The following is a 14,984-nucleotide window of genomic DNA, read 5'->3' on the forward strand; positions in this document are numbered from 1 at the left end:
GTTCATTTTATGAGGTTTTTCAACATTAATATGAGCCTGAAGCCTGAATATTGTCCCCAAGTGGATAGAAATGTTGATCGGTGTAAACCAAGTTCTGGCTGTCTTTCTCTGCCTTTGAGAAAATGACAGCCCAGACTAGCCAATCCTGAAGTCTCCTGGTTTGACGTCCAAGCAGGAACGGTTACCTCCCTTTCCTCCGCCCAGAGAATCTGGCACGCCCATGCAAGCTCGAGAGATCATTGCTTGTGAACGAGTGAATGCTGACAGTGTCTCAGTGTTTGAATGTACAAATGAAAACAGAAGTCTTTTTTCAGTTCCTTCTGATCTGTGATCAGTGATTTCTGATGTGTAGCTAATTATTTATTATTCGTGCACACACTGCGGCTTCTCTCTCTCCCTACAGAACGGTGTTTTCGTGTTTTCTATCTTGTGAGTCCTCGTAGCGTCTATCTGTTCTAAAATGTGCATTCAGTCGTTTCTGCTCAACATCAGCACAGTAACATCTTTAGAGATAAACCTCACACACGCCGAGGCTCGGGCTGCACTGACCGGTCGGCCTTCAACATCCCCGACCCCCAGTACTGCATCTGGCCCACAGCGGAGGCACCAAACGCTGCGTGAGATTAAGCAGAAGGGGGGTAAGCGTGAGCATATCCGGGCTAGGCAGCTTTCTCCACAATAAACTGGATTACATTTGATTACTGCTGTTGTGTCTTTGTTTGCGCTGTGTGCTCAATGCGCGTCACTGACGCTTTTCATATGATAGGAACATATCTAAAAATAATGCTATTATCAACACATACTCGTAACTCGTTCATCTCGACAGCTGTAATGGTACTTTGCATGTGTTACAAAGTTGGTAATAATGATGAAGACGGACTCGGCGTGACTGGGACTTATTTACTCAGAACTCTCAGATACAAACACAATAAACTCGCACTGACTGGCAGCGCTCTTACAACTCAGTAGTTACTATAAATAACTTTGTTAGCAATCGCTGAGCTCCGTCTCTGGTACATTAGTGATGTCCGGTTCGCGAACGATCTTTCTTTTGAACCGGTTCTTTTTAGTGAGCCGAATCAGTTCACCAAATCGGACTGAATCGTTCTAAACGTTTCGCGTCTCCAGTCAGCGCTGATCCATAATTTACTAAAGTTACTAACTTTCTGACATGAGTGACAGTCCCTCCGACTAGAAATAAACGAATAACCTGAAGTATATGCTGTAACTACAACAGTTCACTGAACTGAGACTGACAGAACTGATGTGAAGTGAACTCCGGTCCATCTGTCTCTCTGGCAGCAGCTCGTGCCTGCTCGTGCCTCGAAGACCTCGTTAAACCACGCCCCCTCAGCTCATTTCAAATACAAAGATACCAGCCAATCACAACAGTGGGCGTTTTTACTGAAGTCTCACAGCAGACACGCCTCTTGAACAGGGCATTCAGCCACAGGGCAAACATCAGTATTGAAAAAATGCCTTTTATTTCTAAATTATGACATTTTATGATGTAAAAATCATACTAACAATATAAGTACACCTCAGGAAACATTATAAAATAATAGAAAAATGCCATGCCATGGGACCTTTAACATTGATTTTCTCAGGTGTTCAAATACTTATTTGCAGCTGTATCATACAAATAAATAGTTAAAAAAAATCATACATTGTGATTTCTGGATTTTTTTTTTTTTTAGATTATCTCTCTCACAGTGGACATGCACCTACGATGACAATTTCAGACCCCTCCATGATTTCTAAGTGGGAGAACTTGCAAAATAGCAGGGTGTTCAAATACTTATTTTCCTCACTATATATATATAAAGTCAGTAATTACTCACCCTCATGTTGTTCCAACCATGTAAGACCTTCGTTCATCTTCGGAACATAATTTAGTATATTTTTGATGAAATCTGAGAGCTGTCTCACTCCTCCATAGGCTTTCAGAGGGAATGAAACTTGATGGCCCAGAATAGTAAGTAAAAACGCCATTTAAGGAGTCCAAATGACTACGGTGGCTCTGTATTAAGTCTATCATGCGCCGAAAATACTTTTTGAGCGGAAAAACAACAAAAATAACGACTTTATCCCACTATTATTGTTGTTCAATTTGAGCCTCTGACGAGAGTTCGCGGGAGTGCCACGACGCATGCACGAGAACTGAGATTACGGCGTTCTTCTTCTACTACTACTTGTTACTGGCTGCAGAACGCCGTAATCTCAGTTCTCGCGCATGCGTCGTGGCACTCCCGCGAACTCTCGTTAGAGGCTCAAATTGAACAACAATAATAGTGGGATAAAGTCGTTATTTTTGTTGTTTTTCCGCTCAAAAAGTATTTTCGTCGCATGATAGACATAATACATACGTTTTTACTTACTATTCTGGGCCATCAAGTTTCATTCCCTCTGAAAGCCTATGGAGGAGTGAGACAGCTCTCAGATTTCATCAAAAATATACTAAATTATGTTCCGAAGATGAACGAAGGTCTTACATGGTTGGAACAACATGAGGGTGAGTAATTACTGACTTTATTTTCAATTTTGGGTGAACTATCCCTTTAAGTAAAAATTTTGAGTATCTATACTTTACTGGAGTAATTATTTTTCAGCCTACTTTTTACTTCTACTCCTTACATTTTCAAGCAATTATCTGTACTTTCTACTCCTTACATTTTAATAATAGCCTTGTTACTCCTATTCCATTTCGGCATGTTTTCATTTCGACTTGTCAAATAAAAAAACAACTATCCAGATATATCGCGCCATCCGGACAGAGTGAATTTGATTGTGGTTGGATGAGAAGGATAAACACAAACCATTCCGACACCCTATTGGGTTGTAGGCGATCAATCACGCCTGCACCTGCACAAATTATGTTGCCAGATAGGGCGGGTTCTCGCCGACGAGCACGCACTTTCAGCCAATCAGCGATCAGCAGGCAGACGTGCTCATTCATGACTTTAGCCGGGTTTTTAGCGTGATAACTCATAGCTGTATATTCCAGTGATCGCTATGCCAGTGGCATAAATATACAGTAAGTTGTATCTATAGTAAAGAGTGGGAGAGTGACTCAACTCTCAAACGTGAATTACACCTATGACTCGAAGACTCTTTATAAATGTAACCCTGACTCCTGTCCATCGTCATATACACACTTAGGACATCTGCAACCCCGACAGCTGCTGAAAGATGTTAAAATCAACGATTAATCCGTTTTGACTGTGCTAAGTGTATGTGCCATGTACTTCACGAAAGACATACTGTAATTTTGTCAAAGCAAAGTGCAACACAAAGGTAAGCGCATTGTTATTTTTTGTTGGCAGATTATTGTACAGTATCAATGAATTATGCATTTTGGCAGTGGTGTGCCCATTAACGTGTAAAATGCCTGTTTATTACATTGCTTTTTCCAATCTCTATATTGGGCACTTTTTGCACGTAAATTGGCTTCTTACTGTTGACATTGAAAATTATGTATGTGTTTTTCTGAGGGATAGCCGTTTTGACAGTTTCTACCTGGACATATAGTCATATTTGATCCGTTTTACTGGGATTTTTTTTTAATTTTATTTTTATCATCAATGTTATGTTTTAAGGAGATAAAATGGTAACTTACTTATCAACATTGATTGGTATGGCAATAAAATAATACATTATTTTGGCAGTTAAAGTTGTTTTCTTGGAGTGACTAGTTGCCTATAAGTATTGTAAAGGTGCAAAAAGTCAAAATTGTTATCAATAACCAGGCATGTTATCAATAACCATTTTTTTTAAATATAAATGTACATTTGGTGAGGCTTTTGGGCTGGAAATCGTCGACCCAATCTGGCCACACTGATCACACATTCAAAGAATGGTTATTAATAACATGCCTCTGAATTTTGACTTTTTGCACCTTTACAATATTTATAGGCAACTAGTCAAATTTTCCGCTCCATGAAACACGTTAATGCTCAGTATTACACATATGGTTCTTTCATGTATTTGCATTGTCCTAAAATGCGTTCATTTTCAATGGGAATATATATCATTTACTCACCCTCAAGTTGTTCCAAACCTGTATGAGTTTCTTTGTTCTAAAGATATTTTGAAGAATGTTTGTAACCAAGCAGATAGAGCAACCATTGACTACCATAGTAGGGGAAAATACTATGGCAGTCAATGGTTGCATATAATCTGCTTGGTTACAAACATTCTTTAATCTTCAGAACAAAGAAACTCATACAGGTTTGGAACAACTTGAGGGTGAGTAAATGATGACAGAATTTTCATTTTTGGGTGAACTACCCTTTTAATGGCATTTTTTCCCCTTACATTACTTTTAACCTTATACTTTAAGTAGTTTTGAAACCAGTACTTTTACACTTTTACTTGAGTAAAAAGCTTGAGTTGATACTTCAACTTCTACAGAAGTCTTTTTAAACCCCAGTATCTATACTTCTACCTGAGTAATGGATACGAATACTTTTGACACCTCTGATTTTCACAAGTTTTAATGGTCCACAGAATATCTAAACATGCAATATATCAAAAGAAAGAACAGACCCACTGTTTTATTCCAGCTTCATATATTATTTTTTTAATCAACACTTGAATGTTGCAAGTTTAATGAAAAAGCAACATGTTGAGCATAAAGCTGAAAAAAAATCACGTTTTTGTAAAAGACTAACGTTACGTCCGAACGATGAACATAACACAGATGTTGTAGATGGAGTCCATCAACACCCCAAAGCTTCACAGTCCTATAACTCGTCCTGGGTTGACATTTCATTCAATAACATTAGGCAGTTGTGATTTATGCTGTTTAATGGTGATGATCGCGTTATTTTACATATGCATCTCCTTGCACATGATATCGCACGTTGCTTCTTCGGCTGTGTTTTGATCAGGAGATTCTGTTCTCGTGCAGGAAATGCACTACAGCGCCCCCTACCGTATAACAGTGAACACACATGGAAAGCCGGAAAATATCGTCATTGGCTATATAAATATAGAGATAATAACAAAAGACAAAAAAAAATTCACTCACTGCTCTTGACTGAATAACTTTTAATAAGGGTTAATCTGTATTTATATGCAGTGACATATAATTTTATGCAGACTATGCGGTGATATTTTACATTTGATTACTATTTTTGTACCTGACAATCTAGTTTAGACCTACATGAAAATAACTGTTTATTTCATTTGTATATGTTTGTTCTGCTGTATTTATTTGTGCTTTTGCTCATAATTTGATTATTTGTTCTTGTTTTATTACTGACGGTCTTTAAAGGGGCTATATGCGTGTTTCTGAAATTTAAACTCACGACTGACACCTGTGGCCAAAAAACAGAACTGCTCTTATTTTCTGCTCGCTCTCGCAGCGGTGGTGACGTCACATCCGCAGAAAGCACGGGAAAAATCAGACCCGACAGAAAATAGGAAAAATAGGATACAGGCTTATAGGTGCACCCACTGTGAGCGGACAAGGTGTCAGTATGCTCAGGATCAGGAGATCAGGAGATGTTTGAGTCATAAATGGTAAAATAAAAAGGCTATCGTTACGTTTATTTTGGGGAAAAAGTTGCATATAGCCCCTTTAACAATATAAAAAAAATTATGTGAGTTAGGAAGGATATTAGTTTTTAGAGTCATAACCTTATTTATTAAGCTTAAATGGCTCAAAAACAATACTAGGCCTATTTTATTCTATTTGTCGTTTTTTTTTGTGGTGGGGTCAGTGAAAATTCTGACAGGGCAAGTAAAAATTTGAACCCCTGAAAAAAATTCTTAGCATTGAGCCCTGAAATATATTCCCCCCAAAAAAACAACAAAAAAAACACAGATTTGCGTGTAGTAACTTTAGTGGTAAAAATGTAATGGAGAAGATTACGAACCTAAACAGGCAAAAATTAGTTTTTTTTTCTTAAAAACAACAAAATCCAGAGCAACAACTCAAGCAAAGTTGTTGTGTGATTTTAATAGCCACAGGCGAATTGTTGCCATTTAGGAATGAGATTGCATGGGTGTTTTTATATATTACATAAAAGTCTTTATATTTTCCTTTAACTAAACTCACATCCACAACCCTTATGGAAGAATTTAGGTTATGGTACACTGAAAACTCTGCACATGAAGCGAAGAGGGTCATAGGCTGCTTGACACCTCTAACAATTATGCAATTAAGATATCATCAACAAACCTTTGTTGTTGTGGCGAACACGCACTGTCTACAGAGCCATTTGTCATCAGAGGCAATGACACTGGGGTCGATTATGGGAGCATGGCATAGCTGATGGTATCCTGTGGAAGAGATAGTCAGCAGTGAAATCTCCAACTCAATCCCTAATGAGGCTGAGAGAAGTGACTCAGATTTACTAGGACAGAGACAGTCTACCTTGTCCACATTTGTCACAGATGACGATTTCATTGGGGGGCTCGGAGCTTTCATTCTGACATATAGAGCAGAGCATTTCCCCTCCACTGTCCCCTGAAAGAAGGAACAAATAAAGAAATTAACAAGTGTGCGGTTGTACACGACTGTCTTATCCATTACATCTGTGACAACATTTGTGAGAAGGGGAGAGACTGCATTCAGGAGGTCGAAAAGTGTCTAAAGGGGGGGGTGTTGTTCCAAAATATTTCTGAACTTCTTATAGAAAATGTGCAAACCACTTAAGTTCACAAAAGGAGGAAAGGTGTGCTATAGCTGACAACCATCAGTGATGGTGAACACCACAGTGAATTACTTCACTGCAACTGCCACTTGAAACAAAAATGATCTGAAGATAAAACTATGAGCAAGTTTCTTTTATGCGTATGCATGAACGCCTTTGTTGAACCGTTACCAAGAGATACAGCGACAGATGTCATAGGTACCTTCCCTATTCTCGTCTCCTGGCTCGATGTGGAACTTATGGTTTGTGTAAGCCTGGAGACTCTGAGGTCTGTCAACTGTCAGGGACAAATTAAGAGATAACTCAGGCTGAATGAAGGAGATAGGGAAGAGAAACCAAAAGGCGGCAAACAGCAAAACCACAAGTCAGACAGCATGAAAGAAGCAGCATAATAGAAGAACTGACCCATCTTCTATTAAAATGATCAGAAAGAAAGAAAGAATATGATGTGTAAATGTTATTTCATAGCAAAAGAGAACCAGTTAATAGAAACAGTCAGTGGTGTGCTGTGCTCACAAGTCCACAAATCTAACTTAGGATGTTCATAAGATCCGCTCACTATGAGACCCACCTCAGAGATGCCATTAAAACACAAAAGAAGGGAAACGAGAGCATCAGTATTCTTCAATCACAATGAATGTAAAGCAGTTTGCATTTACCTGTCTGAATGTCCTTCCAGAGAACCCAGGATTTAGACTGATCTTCAAAAATCACAAAGCAGCGATGCTTATGTTTATCTATCTGTGGAAAGCATTCATTAAAAGAAGTTCTGATTACTCTAGATAGAGGGATTATATAACATATTACAGTGCCTGCCCACTTTTTCAGCAGCCTTGGCTCAGGCAGCATTTTTCCCATTCATTTTCTTTTCAAAATAATAATAATAATAAAAAGACTGCAGACTTTGATTTGAAGCACAAAAAAAGTATACAAAAAATCAGTAGGTTCAAGACTGTGTATTTAACGGCTTTAATGAGGGAAAGAACTACAATCCCATGAAGCATTGCGAATGACAGCTTAGAAAATTACAATTATAAAAATATTGACTTACAAGATGTTAATTAAATACAAATGTATTTTACATGTATTGTAATATACCAATCCGAATTGTAACAACAACAAACATTTTTTATATTTAATTTGTTGCAATTCTGATTGGTGGAGAGTTCTTTGCAGAATTACGGGTAATGATCACATGATTAACAATGCAGATTTATTTTTACAGGCTTCTTTGTTTATATTAACTAAGGGGGGCACTAATTCTTACCACAACTGCATTCGCCTACATAGAAAATGAATGGGATTTTTACTTTTCACTGATTGTGATTGGTTAAATACTGTTATCCCTTACACACCTTGGAGATAGTTCCCAGGTAAAAAAGGCCATCTGACCATCGGGCCAGGACGTCCTGCCCTTCTTCAAATTTGTTGGCGAGTCTGGCTGTGTCGGTCAGCCCATCTTTCAGGGGAAATCGTGACAAGGGCACCGGTGACTTGTGTTGGCGATTTGGAGGTGTCTTTTGGTGGGCGGCCAGGTTATCTGCACTTGTTGAGTCTCTGTCAAATGAGCAAAACAGCTAATGAAAAATATGACTCAACCACACTTTTGCTTACACTAACACAAAAAAAGCTTTTTGCATATGCTCAAATTAAAAATGAATGCTGAAATGTAGTATCAGACTATCCTCGAGCATATTTTAGAGGTATTTACGTGTAATATCGGCGTGGGATCTTCTCTGGGACTGAGTGCACTTTGTATTGGCTGGTCAGTGAAGCGCCCATACAGAATGACAGTGAAAGCAAAAAGCCTCTTTTGTTAGCAGCATAGCTGATGAGAGCTAGCAGGATTTCTCATTCAAAACAATGGGCCATCAAATAAAAGCCTCCAGTTCTACAACCTGAAGAGTTTATTTCACTGGCATCAGAAAACGCGTTTCAAGCCAGTAATTTTTACCCGTTGGTAAAGTGAGAGATGAAAGCCCCTCGCACACCCCCTTGTTGTATTGTAATAGACTGATGTCTGGGTCTCTCTTACCTCATTCGGCCACTTTCCCGGGTTACAATGTCACACAAACACAAAGAACTACACCATAAACGGGCAACAGGAGCTCCGCTTTGAATCGAGGTGGTGCTGCTTTTTGCGAGATGATTCAAACGCTTGAAGTGTTTTACATTACGGCAAACGGTTGGTTTTGCTCGCTCGCTCTCGCCATTTTGGTTTCCCGCTGAGCGGCGAGTGCATTGTGGGACGCGCTCTATGGCAAGCCTTGTTAGCATATAAAACTATGGGTTGACTAAGCATACCGTAAATATATTTTGATAGTCAAAAATCATAATTATAATTTGACTATATATGCAATTATTATAATTGCACTAGTAAGAAATCTGATTCGAGATAGCTCTAAATACATTTTGACTAGCCAAAACTCCATTTGACCTCAGATATTTTCAATAGATGTCACACATATGCACAGGTAATTAGAGATATCTCTAATAGACCCTTTTCACAAACTGTGATGACGCCGTTTTAACGGTCATCAACGTAAATCCTGCAAAGGATTTTGTTGTGTTTTCATTTTTTTTTAAATATATGTACATTTATAACACTAAAACTTTGTATTTTATTACTTTTGCATCAAATTACAAAAAACAAGTTACCGCTGCTGTGAGGGTGTTTCTAATACAGCGTCTATGGGAGAGATGGTAAAAATGAACATATTTCTCTCTTTTGAACAGTCGCATCAGTTCGCCCGCTCGATCGTAGGCAAATTATAGCCTACTGTCAGTAGACTCAGTACCATTAGTTACTACAGCCTACAACTTACGAAACAGCTTACAAAACAAATACGATGATATCAAGAAGAGGTGGATTAATTTTGTGAACAGCTACCTTGATAGAGAGCTGAGGATCACCACCAACACCTGCCTCTGCAGTGACTTTATACCGGATAGTTTTACAAACTTTGGGTACTGGGATTCACTGATAATCCATTGCAGAATGGGGCCGAACCGATTATCTCCCACGTGGGCCTTCATCCACCCGTGCCATTGTGAACTGTACTTGAGTGTTCTTGTGTGCTTACGGCAGCTTTCCCGCGAGTGGGCATGGTTTCAGCGCAACTGGGTACTGGGATTCATTGATGATCCGCTGCAGAATGGGGCCGAACCAATTATCTCCCGTGTGGGCCTTCATCCTCCCGTGCCGTCGTGAACTGTACTTGAGTGTTCTTGTGTACTTACGGCAGCTTTCCCGCAAGTGGGCGTGGTTTCAGCATTTGAGAACAGAGAATGCTGCTTATTTTTTCAAGATTTTGATAAGCTATTTTATTAACTTGGCAGATTTTTTTATGATTCAAATTTGGCAGGGTGGTTAATAACACATTTGTCTGTGGTGTGACAAACTCAGAACACATTTTTAATTTTGACTTAACAGGGACTTTTATGGTACACCGGCTTGCCATAAGCGCTCCGCACAGACTCACTTTCCCTCACAAATTTGAAAAAGCGCTAGTGGGAGGATGTTTACCTACTCACTCACAGTCACACCGTCCCTTAACTCTGCGCTTCTTTGCACATTACACTTCCACGTCAATGTTTCGACTTTACTTTACCTCGACAGACAGTCAAACTTTTATTTTGGTCAATGATAAATATGTCCGCGATTAAAAAGCATCTTTTAAAAATATAATTTAAAACACATGTTCCAAGCTCTTAAAGGCACAATATGTAAGCTTTTTTTTAGACAAGGGAACAACTGTTTGGATACATTTAACATTTATAGACAGAAAACTGATTATTGCACAGTAATACAGCATTTTCTCCATCATACAATATGTTTTAAAATTAATTGCATGCCATTAAGCAACACAAGACATCCAGCATATATTAATATGATATTCTAATATCGATCTAGCTTACTGCAGTGTGCAACAAGTGTGTCATAGCAACGTTATAACATAATTTTCAACACACTCAAATGTATCTATGATAAAACAGCGCTGCGTTTACCCCACATACGCTTGACCGGAAGAAGCGGAAGCGGCGACTGTGGCATAAAAAAAACTCTGCTGCTGTCAAACCATGTGTCATGCTCGTCTCTCATTAGCAATCGCTTCAGGGACCTCGTTCAGCTCCCACAGCACTCGGCCCTGCTCTGCTTCATATTACAGTAACATTAATAATCTCATCCTTGAACATGATTTCTGCCCAAGTCCCGTCCCGATTCTTTTCCACCGGCTGTGAGGTGAAGACCACAACTCCCAAGATTACGCGCTCAATCTTGGCGTAATCAAGTTGAAGCTATGCCTTTGTTTTGAATAGGCGACCACACCGGCAAAAAACTACATAATATGCCGGAAAAAATCGTTTATTGATGTTGGTTTCATGCATTAATAATAAAAAAAAAAAATGTAAACATACCAAAATTTTGATGTAATTACTTAGATTTAAATGTCAGTCGGGATAACCATTAATTAAAAAGCACTAAAATAATGTGCACAAATAGTGCAACTAATTATGCCTATTTATAGGTTTTATAAACATGATACTAAAAAATTTACTTTTGAGCTATGAATATTTGGAAGTTTTATTTGGGTGACGCCCCCTCTGTTTTATTGTTTTCCATTAATGGTGTTTTAAAACAATTTCTTTAATAATAATAAAATAATATTTTTAACTATTTATATTTACAACATTTTCCCTTTTAATAACACTTAAAAATATCACTGGTCAGTTTGTACCAAGATATTTTGGTTAAATCCCACAATTTTAATCAATTTTTAAAAAATATTGTGAATTCAGGTTCTGTTATTATGAACTGCATTTTATTGTAATTTCGGAATAAAAATTAACATCATGTCAATGACCCTTTCATATTGATCAATTACATTTTTATCTGGATTATATATTTGATTTAAGTCCAGGAACTTCCTTTTAATCACTCCAAAACTGCAGTTTTACGTTTTTAATATGATAAGAATTATCAACGTTTCTGTTTTAGTAGTAATATTGGCTAAAAGGCAACATTTAATATGAATGTTTATAGGCTAAAACCCTGTGTCTAAAAAAAAAGCAACGGCTAACATGCAATAGGCTATATAGCATATGGCCACCAGCTTTCCCGAAAAGCAAGCATGGCAAACAGATGACAATTATTGCTTAATTGCAAAGATATTACAATATGGAGGGCGTAGGCTGTGTCATTCATCAAAAGCCTGGAGAGATGAAAGAAGATGAAAGTGGCACGAAGCAGCTTGAACTGAAATTCCAAATGAGATTTTTATAAATAAAAATATTTTAGACCTTTAAAGACAGTTCATAAATAACTTTTAGTATGAACTTAAATATAGCATTATATCATTGTATGGTAGTGCTGTGCCAAGCTGTTGGATGTAGCATTACATTTCTGCACCTCTACGGTGGCCTCACCAATGAGGCCGAGCCTCGCATGCCAGGAATACAAATGCTGCATTGTACTAGCTGTTATGGTACCATGCTTTTGATGAAAATTATCTAAATAATCTTTACGTTGGGCAGTTTTGAAAACTTTTTTGTGTTGTTTTAAAAGTAGATAAGTAGCTTGTTTCTAAACTGAAATGATTAAAATGATCATGTATTATATTATTAATTGTAAAACATGAATTAAATATGTGTATTCATATGTCATTTTAATAAGTGATTTATTTATTTCTGTTTTATGTTTGAATTACTCAATTAATAAATTATTCCTTCATTTTATTTTCAAGTGTCACTCCTAATCTTCCATAGTGCAGGCGTGAACCAAAAGTCTCTAAATGAATCTTTATCAAGGCTTAAGCTTGTCAAGGCTGGATATTAAATGGCAAAGTCCGGATCCATTCCTAAATGGCACTGCACATTCTGTATGTTCCTAGCCTCTATATTTTAGTATAATTGAGATTATAGTATAGGTTTTATTAATATTTTGAACTAGTTTTTAGTTTCATATTTTCATTTTAGTTTCATATTAGTAATTTTGTTGTTTTTGTCATTTTTTAAACTTTCTGTTTTAGTTTTTATGTCAAGTTAAAGTAAATTAAAATGAGTGTAAAAATCTTGCCTTTGTAACTAGTTGAAATTAAATAAGTGAAAGTTTTGTAAATTTTATTTTCATTTCAGTTAACATTTTATTTCAAGTAAAACATTTTTTACGGCTATAGTTTTAGGCACACTGTAACTTTTTTTGTTCAAAATCAACAATATTTTAATGATTCAATAGATCATCATCAAAACTTCTTCTAAAATGTGTTTTTGTCTTACTTGATTCAATATGGTAAGCCTATTAAAGCGTTAGTTCACCCAAAAATTAAAATGCTGTCATTAATTACTTACCCTCGTGTCGTTCGACACCCGTAAGACCCCCGTTCATCTTCGGAACACAAATGAAGATATTTTAGTTGATATCCGATGGCTCAGAAAGGCCTCCATTGGCACAATGCACTGTACACTCTCAAGACCCATAAAAGGTACTAAAGAAGTTGTTACAAAGTCCATCTCACTACAGTGGTTCTACAATAACTTTATGAAGCGACGAGAATAGTTTTTGTGCGCAAAAAAAACCTAAATATGACTTATATAGTGATGACCGATTTCAAAACACTGCATCATGAAGCTTCGAAGCGTTATGAATCAGTGAGTCGATTCAGCGGTTTGGATCACCAAAGTCACATGATTTCAGCAGTTTGGCGGTTTGACACGCGAACAGAATCATGATTCGACACGCTGATTCATAACGCTTCGAGATGGACTTTATAACAACGTCTTTAGTACCTTTTATGGGTCTTGAGAGTGTAAAGTGCATTGTGCCAATGGAGGCCTTTCTGAGCCATCGGAGGTCTTACGGGTGTCGAACGACATGAGGGTAAGTCATTAATGACAGAATTTTTATTTTTGGGTGAACTAACGCTTAAATAAGTGTTTATATTTTAGACCTGTCTGGAGAAGAGTAAACTGTTGGGAGAACATCGGATGTGTATCAGTGTATTGGATCCGTGCATTTGGCCTTAAAGTGACAGCATCTTTGTAAAGAGCTTTGTAACTTTTATACAAGTATTTAAATTAGTTTAAGGTAGTCGTATGCTAGCATGTCGGATGGAGCATCACTGACTGGTTTAAACCACCTTGGTGGCATAATGTGCATTTATACAACAATGCAACAATGATAAAATAATGCATTGACATAAAAAAATGTATTTACTTTTGATACTTAAGTACTTTTAAAAACAAATACTTCTGTACTTTTACTTAAGTAAAAATCTGTTTTTAGAACTTTCACTTGTAACGGAGTAATATTTGACTAGTAGTACTTTTACTTTTACTCAAGTAATGGAGTTGTGTACTTTGTCCACCTCTGCCCGTGCGTGCGTGTCATCATATCGGTAAATAGAGAAAAGTTGCTCCGGCTACTTGACATGGATGGTGTGGGAGTGTGGCATAGGTTAGTTGAAAGCTAAACCTCCAACCTGGGAAGCCTGGGATATACATAAACCAACATACGTGGCATAACTTTTGGAATTACTTATCACAATCACGTCGGTTAATGGAAACGCCGTCATTTCGCAATAGTTTTTTATCGACATAGAAAATATCACCAAAGTTTTACGCAGATCTGTAATGGAAACGCGGCTAATGAGATGCAGTTTTTATTACTCGGGTGAGTAAGGTATTATATTGACCAGATAAATTGCCATATATAGCTCTCTAACAGAGTTAGCATTATCTAGCCTATTGTGTGAAGGGTCATATTCTTCTGCACAGTCATGCAGAGCCGAAGCACAACCAAAACAATGTTCTAGAGGGCCATACATAGTGTTACATGTGGTGTTTCTCAAACGGAAGGCTGCATCCTACGAAGGCTGCAAATATCAGCTGCCACGTCATCAAATGCCGCTGAAGGCCATCTCAATTCAAAGGATCCTTGGAAGTCAGCCTTCGTTTTGCGTTCTTCATTCGGCCTGTTTTGAAGGACACATCAGATGTATCCTTCGCGGCCTTAACGCACCCACACTCCTTTGCACACATTCCAATTCACTAAAATAAACTGATGGAAAACGAGCCGTTACTGACCTTGTCTGAGTTTATTATGAAATGTAAGACAAAAATAATGTTTTCGGACATGAAAGCATAGATGTTATCTTTTGTTTTGCTGTAAATTAATCACTTAACACTAGCTTCCAATAATGTAAGCCACTGGGAGACCACAGACAGCTGTCATATCTGTACTGCATTAATAGAAAGCCAGTTAATATAAAGTTTTGTAATACAAAGTATTTTTCCAAAATTTAGTTTAAAGGGTTAGTTCACCCAAAA

At 37.6% G+C, this 14,984-nt stretch overlaps 1 protein-coding gene across 4 annotated transcripts in view; it reads right to left on the minus strand.

The window, feature by feature from the left end:
• mtf2 (metal response element binding transcription factor 2) overlaps positions 1-14,984 on the minus strand; it is a 33,278-nt gene that overhangs the window by 10,524 nt on the left and 7,770 nt on the right. For 2 of the 4 annotated variants that reach the window (XR_013816635.1, XM_079818598.1), the window contains exons 1-5: positions 8,695-8,884; positions 8,015-8,216; positions 7,319-7,400; positions 6,380-6,472; positions 6,185-6,285 (exon numbers count right to left, since the gene is read on the minus strand). Coding sequence is in view for 3 of the 4 variants with exons in the window: in XM_079818598.1 (XP_079674724.1) it covers positions 6,185-6,285; positions 6,380-6,472; positions 7,319-7,400; positions 8,015-8,216; positions 8,695-8,699 (483 nt within the window). In the remaining variant the exon portion in view is untranslated. Of the gene's footprint in view, positions 1-6,184; positions 6,286-6,379; positions 6,473-6,830; positions 6,927-7,318; positions 7,401-8,014; positions 8,217-8,694; positions 8,885-14,984 lie in introns of those variants that run through there. The other 2 variants (XM_079818597.1, XM_079818599.1) reach the window with 2 other exon arrangements.

Source organism: Gobio gobio, assembly GCF_949357685.1.
Source record: "Gobio gobio genome assembly, chromosome: 6".
Taxonomy (NCBI): domain Eukaryota; kingdom Metazoa; phylum Chordata; class Actinopteri; order Cypriniformes; family Gobionidae; genus Gobio; species Gobio gobio.